At 35.8% G+C, this 14,767-nt stretch overlaps 1 protein-coding gene across 1 annotated transcript; it reads left to right on the top strand.

Annotated features, from left to right (window-relative positions):
- The first annotated feature begins 132 nt into the window (after positions 1-132).
- LOC107589565 (WASH complex subunit FAM21-like) lies at positions 133-14,619 on the top strand. Its single transcript, XM_016278056.1, has 29 exons — positions 133-318; positions 1,568-1,697; positions 1,795-1,959; positions 2,294-2,362; positions 2,502-2,675; positions 2,857-2,950; positions 3,038-3,099; positions 3,260-3,313; positions 3,668-3,769; positions 4,199-4,283; positions 4,400-4,465; positions 4,974-5,092; positions 5,197-5,266; positions 6,039-6,089; positions 6,193-6,375; positions 6,456-6,628; positions 6,713-6,820; positions 6,899-7,090; positions 7,449-7,535; positions 7,978-8,196; positions 9,655-9,864; positions 9,963-10,085; positions 10,200-10,298; positions 10,399-10,467; positions 10,778-10,834; positions 11,532-11,750; positions 12,607-13,167; positions 13,280-13,451; positions 14,001-14,619. Exons 2-29 carry the CDS (start codon positions 1,569-1,571, stop codon positions 14,147-14,149), a joined length of 3,861 nt encoding a protein of 1,286 aa, XP_016133542.1. The 5' UTR covers positions 133-318; position 1,568; the 3' UTR covers positions 14,150-14,619.
- The last annotated feature ends 148 nt before the right edge of the window (positions 14,620-14,767 follow it).

A 14,767-nucleotide genomic window follows, 5' to 3' on the forward strand; every position in this document is an offset into this window, starting at 1 on the left:
TTTCAAAATCAATTCCTCCTCATTGCAAACGTTAGGCGGTGCTGCTTTGAGATCAGTTTAAATCCGCTCCGTTGATGAACAGCGCCATTCACGCGCATGAGAAGCTGTTCTCAGATCAGTGGGACCTCAGTCAGTCAGGTGACCAGAATCAGATGATTCTCTGCAGACGGAACATGGCGGACCTCTCAAAACACTGAGCTGATGAAGGGACGAAGGACAGCCGAAAGCTGCCCTTGAAGTCTCTCACTGCTGGATTGGTGAGATTTTGAGGGGAAGGAGAACATTACAGAGGATATTTGATCACAGGACATATATAAGGTAAACCAATAACGTTACTCTAAATGACATTAGCAGAGATTCAGACTGTAAGTTGCTAGCACAGCAGCTAGCCTTGCATGGCAGCTGGTTGAGCAGTCACACACAAATGCATAACACGGTAAAATAACATCTAATGACGGATCAAAAGTGCATTCAGGTGTATGTACCTATATTTTTAATCGTTTAGGATTTGAGGAAGGTCGAGGTTATCGCCTCTGCATATGCTGATTGGCACATAGTTACAACGTTTTAACTTTGAAGTTTCCTCTCATTTCCCCAGCGAATGATTAGTAGTTTTGTTTACACTTTGTATTATGTATAGCAGTAGCACCTGCTAGATACAAATATATAAATGTCTGGCTATAAATAAATACGGATTCATTTTTGATCAGCCCCTTGTGAAAAAGAGGAACACGTTAGCATGCTTTTCAAACGTTCTTATTATGGAAATAATATACTTTAAAAGAATATAATTAGGTTTGAACTGAATGTAATGTTTTCAGATACTTAATGACATGTTATTTACAGCAAAATTAAAATGTATTACATTTTTAATTTATGCAAAATTCAATTAATTAGAGTTCTTTTTGAATCACTCAAATATGACTTAAGTGCATCTTTATATGTAATTTCGTAATTTCTTTCTATTATTGTCTTTGAAATATGGTTAAAGTGTACTGCCGAATGTACTGACAAGCATTTTTAACTATAATAAACATTAATTACATTTTTATTTTAAACATTTATGTCAGGTATGTACACATGTGTAATGATGAAGTTGAAATTGAATGCTTTTAAGATATATTAACTTAAATCTTTTATCAAATTACACTACAGTTAAAATGACTGTCAATTACGTTACATGTGCTCTAGTATGTTATAGTCAACATATCAAAATAAGTGTACTTCTTTAAAGCATGATAAAAAAGATTATTGAAACATAATGATTTAAAATGTACTTTAAAGTTTACAGAAGTGTACCTTTTTAAATGTGTACTACACACTTAAGTAGTACTTAGTCTTGAATGTGTACCCTTTTAAAGTACAATTAAGTGGCCTTTTATTTGGTTAAAATTACATTATGTGCAAGTACAGTCTTTAAATATATGCTTTTAAGATTTGAAGTACACTGCACATTCAATACAATTAAGCACATTTCTTTTTCACCAGGGGCAGTCCTACACACATTTTATTGAGATATAATCTTATCTATATAATCTTGAGTTATGATGTCTTTCTATTAAACCAGCATGTCTAATTTTATGGAGAATGGCCCCAGCAATCATAATGGAGAAGCTGAGCAGGTGTGGGAGAGACCCTGGACACTGGAAGAGATGCAGAAATCCAGCACAAACTGGTCACTGGCAGCAGATTCAGGGGTATGGGGTGGAAATGGAATGCATTCATATTTCATATTCATATTGTATGCACTTGCGACTGCGTTATCCAGATGAATGTTTATTTGTATCTCTGCAGTTATTTCTTTTCCTGCAAGACTTCTCTCAAAGGATGTTGTCCAAGACACATGAGATTGAGAAACAGTTGGACGGTCTTATCCGGGACACTAAAGCCACAGACAGTCGCCTACACACAGTGTTTAACGACTTTCTCATGCTGTCCAATACACAGTTCATTGAAAACGTATGTATTTTTGTTCATGATTTTAGCTAAATGAGAATTCACTTTATGTGTGGATGCAAAGCAAAGCAGTTCAAGTGTTAAACTGAAACACCACTGACATATCACACTTGTCCTGATATAGTATGGGGGAGAGTTTGTCAGCTTTTGATATTTATACATTTCCTGTTCAATGTATCTCCCTTCAGATTAAAGCTTTAAATTCTTTATTGAGCATTTTTCTCACTTCATATTGAGAAGATTGTGAGATTTGATCAATTTCAAGAAAAAAATAAGGGTGTAAACACAAACACTGTTTATTGTGATATCAGATCTAGTTTTTAAATGTATTTATTAGAGGGTTTATGATGAAGAGGTGGAAGACCCTGCACCAAAGCCAGAAGCCATGGAGAAACAGCCTGAACAGGTAGTGATTGGCTATATTTCTCTGGTTCTTTCTGCTGTGAGTCATTTATGTGATTTCATACAGTACGTTATGATGAAAATGTTAATGCCTGATAATGGTTTCAAGCATTCCTATCATTTCATACATACTGTATGTGAAGGAGAAGACAAGGGAACAGAAGGAAGCAGAACTTATTCCCAAAGTCCAAGAGGCCGTCAACTATGGTCTGAAGGTCCTGGAATCTGCTTTTGAACAGCTGGACATTAAAGCAGGAAACTCAGACTCTGAGGATGAGGAGACTCTGGAAAAAGTAGAGCCCATTTTGGAAGCAAAGGTAAATGTTTCCCTTGAGCACTTATTTGATTATCAGACAGTTATTATACACATGTAATTAGTGGTTTTTGGGTTAGTGGTGTTAAAATGTGCAAAAAACTCACATTGAAAGAGGGACCCTGAGCCATGCCTATGGGTATATCTTCACCACTTTTTGTGCCTAAATGTATTTTTATTGGTAGGACCTGTATGTGGACAGGCCTTTGCCGTACCTGATTGGTTCCCAAGCATTTATGGATGAGGATGATGTTGGCCTGGGCGATCTATCCAGTGATGGTGAGATTTCCCATTCATAATCTTTATGATTTTCTTCCTCCTGTTTTAGGTTGCTTTTAACTTGTGTGTGTTTGGTGTGTTTTATAGAAATGTCTATTGGGAGCGACAGAGACAGCGTCATTGAGAGTGATGTTGAAGAAGGCGACGAGGTAAGAGATGATGATATGCACTTTTGCATTTTTGTGAACTGAGTCAATAACATTTTAAGAACATTTAAAAAAACAATATTTTATTTATTGAATGCATGAATTTTTTGAAAACATTAAATATATTTACATATAATCCTCCATTTGGATTAAATTCCAAAAGCAGTCGGATGAATACTCTGACCAGGATGAGGAAGTCCATGACAACTTTAAGAAAGTAAGACTTAAAAACTCTATTCTGCTATTGTGATGTTTTATATATGGTTGACAAATTTACACTGCATTACTGGTTAAAAAAATTATCTCAATGTGAAAGATAAACATAAATCTTACACCTACCATGGATGTTTCAAATGAGCATATTCTCTAAATGTTGACTACAACTCAAGATTTAAAACTCTCTCTCTCTCTCTCTCTATATATATATATATGTTTATATACATATATGCGCTTATGTTTTATACTTATTTCTTAAATAGGCTAATTTCTTACATTTGAAATGTAGCTAATTAGACATTTGATAACTGGAATATTTTAAAGCCTTATTTAGGTTCATTTGTTCATCCCATAGAAGCCGTCTGTTGCTTGTTATGATGATGCTGATGAAGAGAATGAAGATGAAGATTCTGACATATTTGGAGGGTCTGATAAGGATGAAGATGAGCTCAGAAAGGTTAATAGCGTTGCATTTTCTTAGCACCTCAGACATACTTAGAAAAGTAGTATTATGAGACATTATGGTTACACTTTACTTGAAGGGGTGTGCATAAGACTGACATGACACCTTCATAATCATGACATGACACGTGTCATGAATATGAAGGAGGTTTTATGCATGTTTATGACAACTGTCATTACGTGTCATTCGCTCAGTTATGTCATCTTTAAATTAAAGATGACATAACTGAGCGAATGACACGTAATGACAGTTGTCATAAACATGCTTAAAACCTCCTTCATATTCATGACACGTGTCATGTCATGATTATGAAGGTGTCATGTCAGTCTTATGCACACCCCTTCAAATAAAGTGTTACCGACATTATCATATTAAAATGTGTAAACAAAAAGCGTTCAATTTCCTGCATCCCATGTCTTTCAGGACACTGGTCTGCCATCCTTTGCTGATGAACTAGCAGCCAGAATCAAGGGAGAGACTCCAAATAAGCCAGAAGCAGATCGCACATGTATGGTCACAAACAACATATGGATTTAATTGTTTTATTGTTTAACACGTTTTCATCCTTCCATTCAGTTTTCTTTCTCAAGTTCATCTGTGTGCATGCACTTGTTTGTTCTAAAGCATTGTCATCAGGCCCATCCATCTCCCAGAAGAAGAGTAAAACAAAGAAAGAGCCAAAACCTCAGGGTATGAGCGACTGCGTGTTCACTTCATATAGCATGTGCTTATCAGATCATGCTGCCATATTGTGCAAAATACACACTGTCGTTTGAAAGTTTGGGGTCGGTATGCTTTTTTTTTTTTCAGGGTTTTTGAAAGAAGTCTATTATGCTTACCAGGGCTTCATTTATTTAATCAAAAATACAGTGAAAACATTTGACTATTTATTTGACTATTTTAATATATCTTAATTTTTTCTTGTCATAGCAGAGCTTTAATGCACAAATTGTATGCATTCTTTCTTTTTAGAAATATTAAATAAAAAAATAATAATACTGACCCTAAACTTTTGTACGGTAGTATATGTACATGTAAGATTCAGCAGATGACTATATATGTATTTTATTGTAAACAACTACACTGTTATTTAGCTTTTTTGAAGCTTTTGGTATAGTTTTACCATAATTTCTTTTAGGTACTTGTATGATATAGCTAGTAAAATAATGCCATATATTTTATGTTTATGTAATTACAGTGGAGGATGATCAGGATGAGATGTTCAAACCACCGAAAATGGAAGATGAGGAATATTCTGCATTCGATGGAAAGGGTGGACTTTTTAGTGGAGGCAAAGGCCTGTTTGATGATGATGAGGTTGGTAAATAATAATGTAGTAATCATACAAGAGCATACAAGTACAACTAGAAAAAGACATGGTAATAATCTTTGAAAGTCATTTCATATTATTTGTTCCTCAGGGAGATCTGTTTTCTGATGCACCCAAAACCGAGCCGATGGAAAAGGAAAAGACTGTAATCCAGACAACAGGTAACTCCTCTCAGCTCTTGTTCTGTTGCCCATTTCAAGTCAGATGTAGGCCAGTCCTACTTGAGATTTGAAACTTAGGCTGCAAGCTCACATTCAGATGCATAGAAGCATGTCCCGCCCTACATTTTTAAATTTTTCAATAATCCATTTCACTTTGATGTACATCACAGTATAGAAGAAAAGATATGTCGCTACTTCCGTTACATCACAGCTTTTATACTGATTGGTCATTTGTGCAATACTGTAGTCAAATATGATCCATTGTTCCAGACAACCGATTTCCTGCTTTCACTCCACAATCTCTTTCTTCTCACAAAAATAATTAATTTGAATTTGAATGTATTTCTATTTATTTTTGTATTTTGTAAAAAGCCATTTATAATACCTGGTTGACTGGGAAAAATGTAATTATTTAATTTCTACTTTTTATGTGTTTTGTAAATAGTCATTTATAATGATTTAATTTTTGCTTATGTATTTTTTAAATAGCCATTAAAATAATAACTGTCTGACTCAAAACCCCCCCCCAAAAAAACAACAACTTATATACAAAAAAATCAGTGTATTTAGGTGTTTTATAAGTAGCCATTTAACAAAAGTTGTGTCAGGATCTTTATTTTTTTTTATAAATTTTTTTTACTATAATGACTTGATGGCTGCACATAATAATTTTCTTACTCGCTTTTCTCTTTGTACATTCTGAAACCCACCATGTGTTGACATATATAACTCATTTACATAGTCATCTTATCTTTTGCATTTGCTTTTGTAGAGCCTCTTAAAACTAAGAAAATACCCACTGGTGCTGTCTCCATCTTTCCTGGTAAGCATTAACTGCATTACATTTGCGTACTCGCACGCTGTTTTGCATAAAAGTTTTCTGTAGTAACTAATGAGTAAGATATTTTCATGCCCCTTACCCACAGGAAACAAACTTTTTGGCTTACCAAATGATTCAGACTCACTAGAGAGCAAAAACAGCAAGAGTCCAGTGAAGCCCAAAGCGCAGGCAGCTCCAAAACGTGCCTCGGTGGGAGGTGGGCTGTTTGATGATGAAGACGATGATGATGATTTCTTCAGTGGGAAGGCACCTAACAAATCCACCCCTGGTAAATCTCTGACATTTGCCCTGCAGTATGACAACTGTCTGTCTTTTTGGGAAAACTTAAATGTGTATCTTTGTGATCAGGACAAGAGAATAAAATGCCAACGAAGACTGTAGACCTGTTTGGAGAAGCGGATGAGGAGGAGGATGAGTATGATGAAGGCGGAGCTATGTTTAGTGGGAAAGCCAGTGCAGCTCTTTCCCATCAGGACAAAAGAGCCGAGGGAGAGGAGGAGACACGTCCTCCAGAGAAAAAGGTCTTTTTTAAAAATTTTTTTAATCATCGTTATTTCGGTATGATTGTTGTTATTGGTTATATACTGAACGAGTTTGCTTTGCAGCCTCCTGTTGGTGCCATTTCAATGTTTGGGCCCGGCACTAAAAATATATTGGAGGGTCTGAAGAAACGCCGGCTTTCCACCAGTGAAGAGTCTGCCAAGTCTGAAGAGGTAGAAAACTTTCAGTCTCTCTGTTGTATTAATACGTGCTATTATTATTTCTGTATTATTTTTGCATTGTTTCTGCAGAGTGGACCTCCGCCTGAAGCAGTCAAATCTTCACCTGCTCTGGGAGCATCAGAGAAAACGCATAGCAAGAGTCTGTTCTCAGATGATGAAGACTCACAAGTACGACACTGTTCTATAGTCAAGATACAGAGAGCCTATTCTCAGTTTTCCAGTCTATTTAAATTAGTACTGGGCCATTTATTTAATATTCAAGTATTTTTGCAATGATTTCGCTGGTGATATAAAATTAAAGGGTTAGTTCACCCAAAAATGAAAATTCTGTCATTAATTACTCACCCTCGTGTTGTTCCAAACCCGTCGTCATTATGCCGGATCTGGGTCAGCACTGCCACACGCTCGCGTCATGATACTGTCGTGAACGCGCGTCCACAAGTGAAGCAGTAGAGACGAAAATGTGGAATAAAGTCGTTATTTTTGTTTTCTTTGTGCAAAAAAGTATTCTCGTAGCTTCGTAACTTTACAGTTGAACCACTGATGTCACACGGACTACTTTGTCGATCATCTTGGTACTTTTCTGGACCTTATATATATATATATATATATATCTCTCCTGTTTGAGGATGAAGATGATGATGAGGACAAAGAACCTCTTTTTGGCTTCAAAACACCTGCAAATAAAACTCCTTCTGAAGCGAAGGTAAGTGTGGCTTATAAGTGTCCATATACTTTTTGGGCTACCTTTCAAAATTTCTGTACGATTTTTTTTGTCTTTGAAAGAAGTCTCATGTGCTCAACAAAGGCTGCATTCCACAGTTATATTGTGAAATATTATTACAATTGGAAAAAAAACTAATATATATATATATATATATATATATATATATATATATATATATATGGGGTTAAACATGTCTTTACTGACACTTTTGATAAATTTAATGTATTCTTGCTAAATAAATATTCATTTCTTAAAGAAAAAGAAATCTTACTGAACCGAAACTTTTGATTGGTAGTGTATCATTCATTATGAATCATTTGACACATACTTTTTTTTTTTGCTTTGCATTTACATCATTAATGTCGGCCAAATTTTATTTACCGTGTTAATATTAGTAGCTAAAAATAACTTTGTGTTTCAGGTTTCTGGTGCTCCCTCTCAGTTTGAATCTACGGAGGAGGAGAATGTGCCTAATGTAGCAAAAGACAAGATAGCAGAGGAGAAGAAGTCTGTGGAGAAGAAGCCTGTGGAATCCACTCCATCCTCTGACAACAGCACTGAGGTTAAGAAGAAGCCAGTAGGAGCAGTGAGCCTTTTTGGTGGGATCGATGTATTAAAAGACAGGCAAGACACAAGTAAAGTGAGTAAAATGTTTACAAAATAATAAACAAATGACAATGTTTTAAAAAAAAAAAAAACAATTTTTGAAATAAGTTTTTATGCTCACCAAGGCTGCGTTTATTTGATAAAAATACAGTAAAAACAGTACTATTGTGAAATATTACAATTTAAAATAATTGTAATATATTTTAAAATGTAGTTTAATCCTGTGATAACAAAGCTGAATTTTCAGCAGTCTTCAGTGTCACAAGCCTAGAACACATAAGCAAACAGTGCCACCTTGAGGAAAAAAGATGCATTGCACACAAATTGAGGCATCAGATATGTAAATATAGTTGTGCAGGAAAAAATACTTACACATTTACATACCTCGAGTCTCTAGCGACCATATACACATTTGACAAAAAAATTAATCAGAAAATAGGCATTCTTTTATATTTTACTATTTTTTTTCTTGTTATATTGTTTATAATTAATAGATTGAGGAATACTAAGAAAGTTGATGTCTAACTTAAAAAATTGAAGGAGGGAGAGGGTAGAGAATGATGTCCCGGGTCGCTAAAGACCTGAGGTATGCATTTAGGGGTTAAACATGTCTTTACTGACACTTTTGATAAATTTAATGTATTCTTGCTAAATAAATATTCATTTCTTAAAAAAAAAAAAAAGAAATCTTACTGAACCGAAACTTTTGATTGGTAGTGTATCATTCATTATGAATCATTTGACACATACTTTTTTTTTTTGCTTTGCATTTACATCATTAATGTCGGACAAATTTTATTTACCGTGTTAATATTAGTAGCTAAAAATAACTTTGTGTTTCAGGTTTCTGGTGCTCCCTCTCAGTTTGAATCTACGGAGGAGGAGAATGTGCCTAATGTAGCAAAAGACAAGATAGCAGAGGAGAAGAAGTCTGTGGAGAAGAAGCCTGTGGAATCCACTCCATCCTCTGACAACAGCACTGAGGTTAAGAAGAAGCCAGTAGGAGCAGTGAGCCTTTTTGGTGGGATCGATGTATTAAAAGACAGGCAAGACACAAGTAAAGTGAGTAAAATGTTTACAAAATAATAAACAAATGACAATGTTTTAAAAAAAAAAAAAAAAATTTTTGAAATAAGTTTTTATGCTCACCAAGGCTGCGTTTATTTGATAAAAATACAGTAAAAACAGTACTATTGTGAAATATTACAATTTAAAATAATTGTAATATATTTTAAAATGTAGTTTAATCCTGTGATAACAAAGCTGAATTTTCAGCAGTCTTCAGTGTCACAAGCCTAGAACACATAAGAGGCTTCTTTTATGTTTTGTGTTCAATAACATTTAAAAATCATTATTATGATTTTAACTTTTGACTGCTAGTGTATGTAATATAAAATTAACACATAGCATAAAATAAAATATTGACACTTATGGTTTACACCCAAATTTATGCTTACAAAAAAGGGTTAGATAACTGGGGTCTATTCCACAGAAACAGACTCAAATTCAAGAAGAGATTGCTGATGGTGACGAACTGCAAAAGGAGGGCCCTCCACCCATGGAGAGTAAGGGGACCAAGGCCAAGAAAACAGCACTGAGTCTTTTTGATGATGATGACGACGACGATGATGAAGATATGAACAGTGATGAAATAATTCCTGTGCCTAAAGCATCCAAATCTACAGAAAATAATGCACTAAAGGTTAGTTGTTTCAGATATTTAGTGCTGTAAGGTATGAATTTGAATGACTTTAGGAAGGTTATTTAATGTTGTTTTTTTTATTTTGCTTGTGATCTCAGGATCATGGGCCCCGAATGAAGAGCACAGGTGTGTTCCAAGACGAGGAACTGCTTTTCAGTCACACTCAACAGAGGGACAACGATCCTGATGTAGACCTTTTTGCCACATCTCCTAAACCAGCTGTAAGTCTATGCTATGATGAACTGTTTTGTAATTCTATCTACACAGCTTTTAGACTTTTCCACTTCATGGTGACACAGAGGTTACTTACTGATGAAGGTATTTTTATTTTACAGGTGGCGTCTCAGAGCTCTGTAAAACCAGTTGTCCCCACGCTGTTCAGGGATGATGATGACGATGACCTCTTCAGTTCAACAAAGCCTAAAGCTCCTCCGGTACCGTTTGTTTCCCAACTTGTATATTAATACGTTTTTTTGTTTTTTAATGTAAAAGCCAATACTCTATAAATACGTGTACTTTATTATCCACATACAGAAAGTACTTGAGAAGCCCAGCAAGCCTAAAACAAATGAAATGGCCAAATCAACACTGACTTCAAGCAAGGTATACTCAGAAATAAATCTGCTTTGCTAATTTAATTCCTCAACATTCAACAACAGATATTTTTGTGAAAACTATTGTTTATATGTAGAGAATATAGATGTAAAAATGTATTTATTTATGTATTTACATTTTATTAAAGATGTTACTATGAATTATAATTATGTTATGGAGTAACTGAAAACTTATTTTAATTTTAAATTTTTTTTAAAATTAATTTACCACATATAAAACATTATTTGAGACATTTCCAGAACCTGTAAAAGTGGTTATTGGTTGACTTGTATGTAATTGATATTATTTGATCGCACAGGATTCTACAAGCCCTCTAAAATCTAAAAAAACCTCCTCAAGGATTGGAGATCTTCAAGTAACGTTTTCAAAAAATAAAATCTCTATACTTTTTTTATGCTCCATTTCTCTCATTGTGAAAACAGTGTTTTCTTTATTTCTATATGTTTTTACTTTGTCCTCCTGGCATGATCTTTCTCAGAAGTCAAAGAAAAGTCTTGCTTTATGACTCACCAATGCCTGTCAGCAATGTGTTAAAAATCTGTCTGCAAACCATATATACGTTTTCACCGTTTCTGGTATACCAGAACATCTGTAGCTTTGCCATAACATTGTATCTCTCTATGCCAATGCTGTAAACCATTACTGCACCAAAAGGAAACCACTTGATGCAGTGCTCTGCATCTGGCAATGTGCTGTTTACAGTGTTTGCAAGGCAGCAGTGTATTAATATTTGCCACATAACCAACAATTATGACATTGACTTAATATTTGCATACTGAATTGTGTTTTCTTTCTTGCATCAATTTAAACCATTAAGCCATCTTGACTTATTGACACAGACCTAAAACCTAGATTTGACTCTATTCACTATTCTGTTGTTGCCTTGCATGCACAGGCATGCTATGAGGAAATGCAAATCTGGTGTACTTCTAAAATAGTACATTACCTTCCTCTCTGAAAAAACATTTCCTTGGCATGTGAGCAAAGGGCACTGTGTGTATTGATTTTAAGTTTTGTCACAGATTTGTGACAGACCTGTTTGTTTCTTTCAGGCTAGCTTAGCTGTCAACCCTGCCAGCCTTCTGCCAGGCGCGGTGCCCCGGATTCCAGGAGCTGTCAGTGTAATGCCTGGCCTGGCACCTGCCTCTCTCCCTGCAGCTGCCAAGCCGCTGCCAGCTAGAGATACGATCCCTGATCATCGGCCCTCCAGTGAGGGAGGGGTGAGCTTTGACTCACCCGCTCAGGTCAGCATGCTACAGAATGCTAACAAGGTAGGTCAGACTGCAGTATGTTTTATAGATGTCACAAAATATTGGTTGTGTGCCATTGCAATGAAAAATTCTGCTGTTGGTATAGTGTGGTGCTAATTTAGCCAACACTTTTAGTTAAGTTTTAGTTGACAAAGCTTGGGAATTTATTGTAGGTTTAGTAAATGAAAACTTTTTTCACATTTTAGTCACGATGCATAATGGTTAAACTTATAATCACAATCATTTTGCATTGCTGATCATGATTGTTGTCTGGAGAAACTACATCAACATTATTGCACTTTGACCTATAAGCACAAATCAGGATACTATCAACTCTCTTCTCTCAAAAGCTGAAAAAAAGGGACATTTTTATTATTAATATAATTCTAAATAATAATCATGTTTTTATATTAAAACAAACAAAAAAGACTTGTGTCAGAGAGGTTGTGTAAGTGCATTTATTCAGGAATCACAAACAATATAGTCGAAACCCATGATTTATTAGAGTTTATTACCGATTTAACACCGTTTGGGAATGTTTAGCAGTCTACATTTCTATTTTTTCCCCCTTTTTTCCTCTTATTTTTGTTGAAGAAAATATAGACAGATTTTGTATATAGAGAGTTTTTATATTTACAGATTTTACTACATTTACAAAATGTTTACAGTTTTTACTACATTTTAGTCGCGTCTTTTTTCATCAACGGTATTGCATATTGATTTAGTCACAGCTAGTGTTTAATGATGTTGGTGTTGGTGTCTCGTCTTTCCTTAGTCATGGAAAAAAAGTTGTTAGTGAATATTATTCTTTATCATTTTCGTTAACAAAATTAACACTAGTAGAATGTCCGAATCACTGGCTTTTTTTCTACTGCAGGGTCGGGCTAAAGGCGCAGTGCGACGGCGGCCACAGACAAGGGCAGCAAGACATCTTGCAGCACAGGAATCTGAGGAAGCTGTTGGGGAAAGCACCTCTATACAAGCTGATGAACCAGTTATGGCTGCTTCTCTCCCTACCTTTAACCCCGTTTCAGTGCGACCCTCAGCACTCACTATACCGGTCAGCACCCCTGCTCCTGATGAAGCAGTCAGGCCAAAGAGATTTCTCGACTCTGGAAATGATCTGTTTGATTCAGATGATCTCTTTGCCACAAAGCCTGTTCCCTCCTCAAAACACAAAGCAAAAACCCCTGAGGAAGGCCGTAAGAAAGCCTCCAAGACAGAGGCCATCATAGCTTCGAAGAAAGACCAGGCCTCGTCTATTTTTGACAGCCACGGGGATGATCTTTTCGCCACAGTGAAACAGAAGCCTGTCCAGAAAGCCAAACAAATGTCCTTCCTAGATGATGATGATATTTTTGGAGCAGGAAGTAGTAAAAGTGCAGATAGTAAAAACTCCAAATCACAGGCCAGCTCCGCAAAACCAGATGTTTCCAAGGTGAATATCACACATTCTTTAATTCAGTTTAGTATTACAAATTAATTGGGTAGTATGGAGTGGTATGACTGATTTTTATTTCCCTATTGACCATACAATTAATGTTTTACAGGATGAAGTGAAAGAACCTCCCAAGGCCCAGAAGAAGCCCAAGGAAGTGTCTTTGGATGCAAGTTTGTTTGATGATGTTGATATTTTTGCTGATTTGACTAGCACCACAAAGCCAAAGGAGAAGACCGCTAAGAAGAAATTGGAGGCAAAATCTATATTCGATGATGACATGGGTTAGTTATCTTTGCAAAACACTCTTCACTCTGATTCTTACCAGGTGCCTCGTGTGTAAAACGTCCTAAAAGTGTGCGTATGCACAAAATACAGATTTTGCTTATGCACAAAAGTGTTCAGATTTGTAAAAACAGGTACGCCAGAAGCTGTGCAAAATTACCCATGGAGCAAATAATTGTGCATTCCCTCCCCCCCAAAATAATAACCATATACTGCATGGAGCCTACTCTGCCTTGTTTTACTATGCATAACCTTGTATGCATATAATTTCCATATGCATATTTCCATCCATGTGATGCTACTGTATTCCCTCAGATTCTATCCTTCATATGGTATTTTTCATAATGTTGGGAAGATGAGGGAAAGGGTTATTATAAGCCACCGTCTGTCTGCAGACACTTTTTTTTTTTTGAGTTCTTAACTTAAAATCATTCTGTTTACTTGATCAGTCTAGAGTGAATAAATGTGTGTTGTTTTAAGAACATTGGTTTTGTCGAAACTCAGAAATGCTCAATTACAGGTACCTGCTTTCTGCTTTCACCTCACAGATGATATCTTTTCGACTGGGACTACGAAACCAACGGTGAAGCCGTCCTCTAAGTCGAAGAAGAACCAGCCGGCCCAGGATCCCATCTCAACTGTGGAAACGGGCAACAATATTTTCGATGATCCCCTGAACGCGTTTGGGGGAAACTGAGCCTCCTACATAACAGCTATATGTTTAACTCTGTAGCGATATTCATGGCCTAAATGTAGGTAGATGTAATCTAACACTGTTTCTCAATTATTTAAACTCTTAATAGGTAACTTTTACAAAAAAATATAGAAAAAAACATGTAATGCTATCTGTGAAGTCATCTGATTGGTAAATGATGTAGCGGTCATCAAATGACATTGACATTTGTAATGTTTATGTGTCTTTTATTAGCACTTTAAACATGGGATTGTCTGGTGTTGTGCAAAAGAGGAGTTGATTAAGACTGGAGACATTCCTCTGACATTGTCAACTGTAAGGTTTAATTTTCCAATGTGGTGCCATATCTCTAAGCCTGTGCACCAACAGAAGTGCTTTTGCTGTTGATGTTTTTATAACTTGAGCTGAAGTTTTCTCGTGTTGCATGTGAAATGATTTTTGGAAACTAAAGAAAATCTATTTTATGAAACGTACTGAATGAGTCCGGGTGCTTGAATTCAAACACATTTGCAGAGGACCAAACCATTGCTAATCCCAATGTAAAAGATTTTAAATCTTTAAGGCTTTCGGTGTTGTACGCTGAAATGCAACCAGATACAGCCACAAATTGTTGTTTGACGC

The sequence above is a fragment of the Sinocyclocheilus grahami genome, unplaced genomic scaffold, assembly GCF_001515645.1.
Source record: "Sinocyclocheilus grahami isolate Dianchi unplaced genomic scaffold, SAMN03320097.WGS_v1.1 scaffold117.1, whole genome shotgun sequence".
Taxonomy (NCBI): domain Eukaryota; kingdom Metazoa; phylum Chordata; class Actinopteri; order Cypriniformes; family Cyprinidae; genus Sinocyclocheilus; species Sinocyclocheilus grahami.

What these genes read in the sequence shown, in the direction of transcription:
- LOC107589565 (XM_016278056.1), top strand. Translation starts at nt 1,569, where the DNA reads ATGTCTAATTTTATGGAGAATGGCCCCAGCAATCATAATGGAGAAGCT. An exon ending in GCCAGAAGCAGATCGCACAT is followed by an intron (nt 4,284 to 4,399) that starts GTATGGTCACAA and finishes TTTGTTCTAAAG; the next exon opens with CATTGTCATCAGGCCCATCC. An exon ending in AGTCTGCCAAGTCTGAAGAG is followed by an intron (nt 6,821 to 6,898) that starts GTAGAAAACTTT and finishes TTGTTTCTGCAG; the next exon opens with AGTGGACCTCCGCCTGAAGC.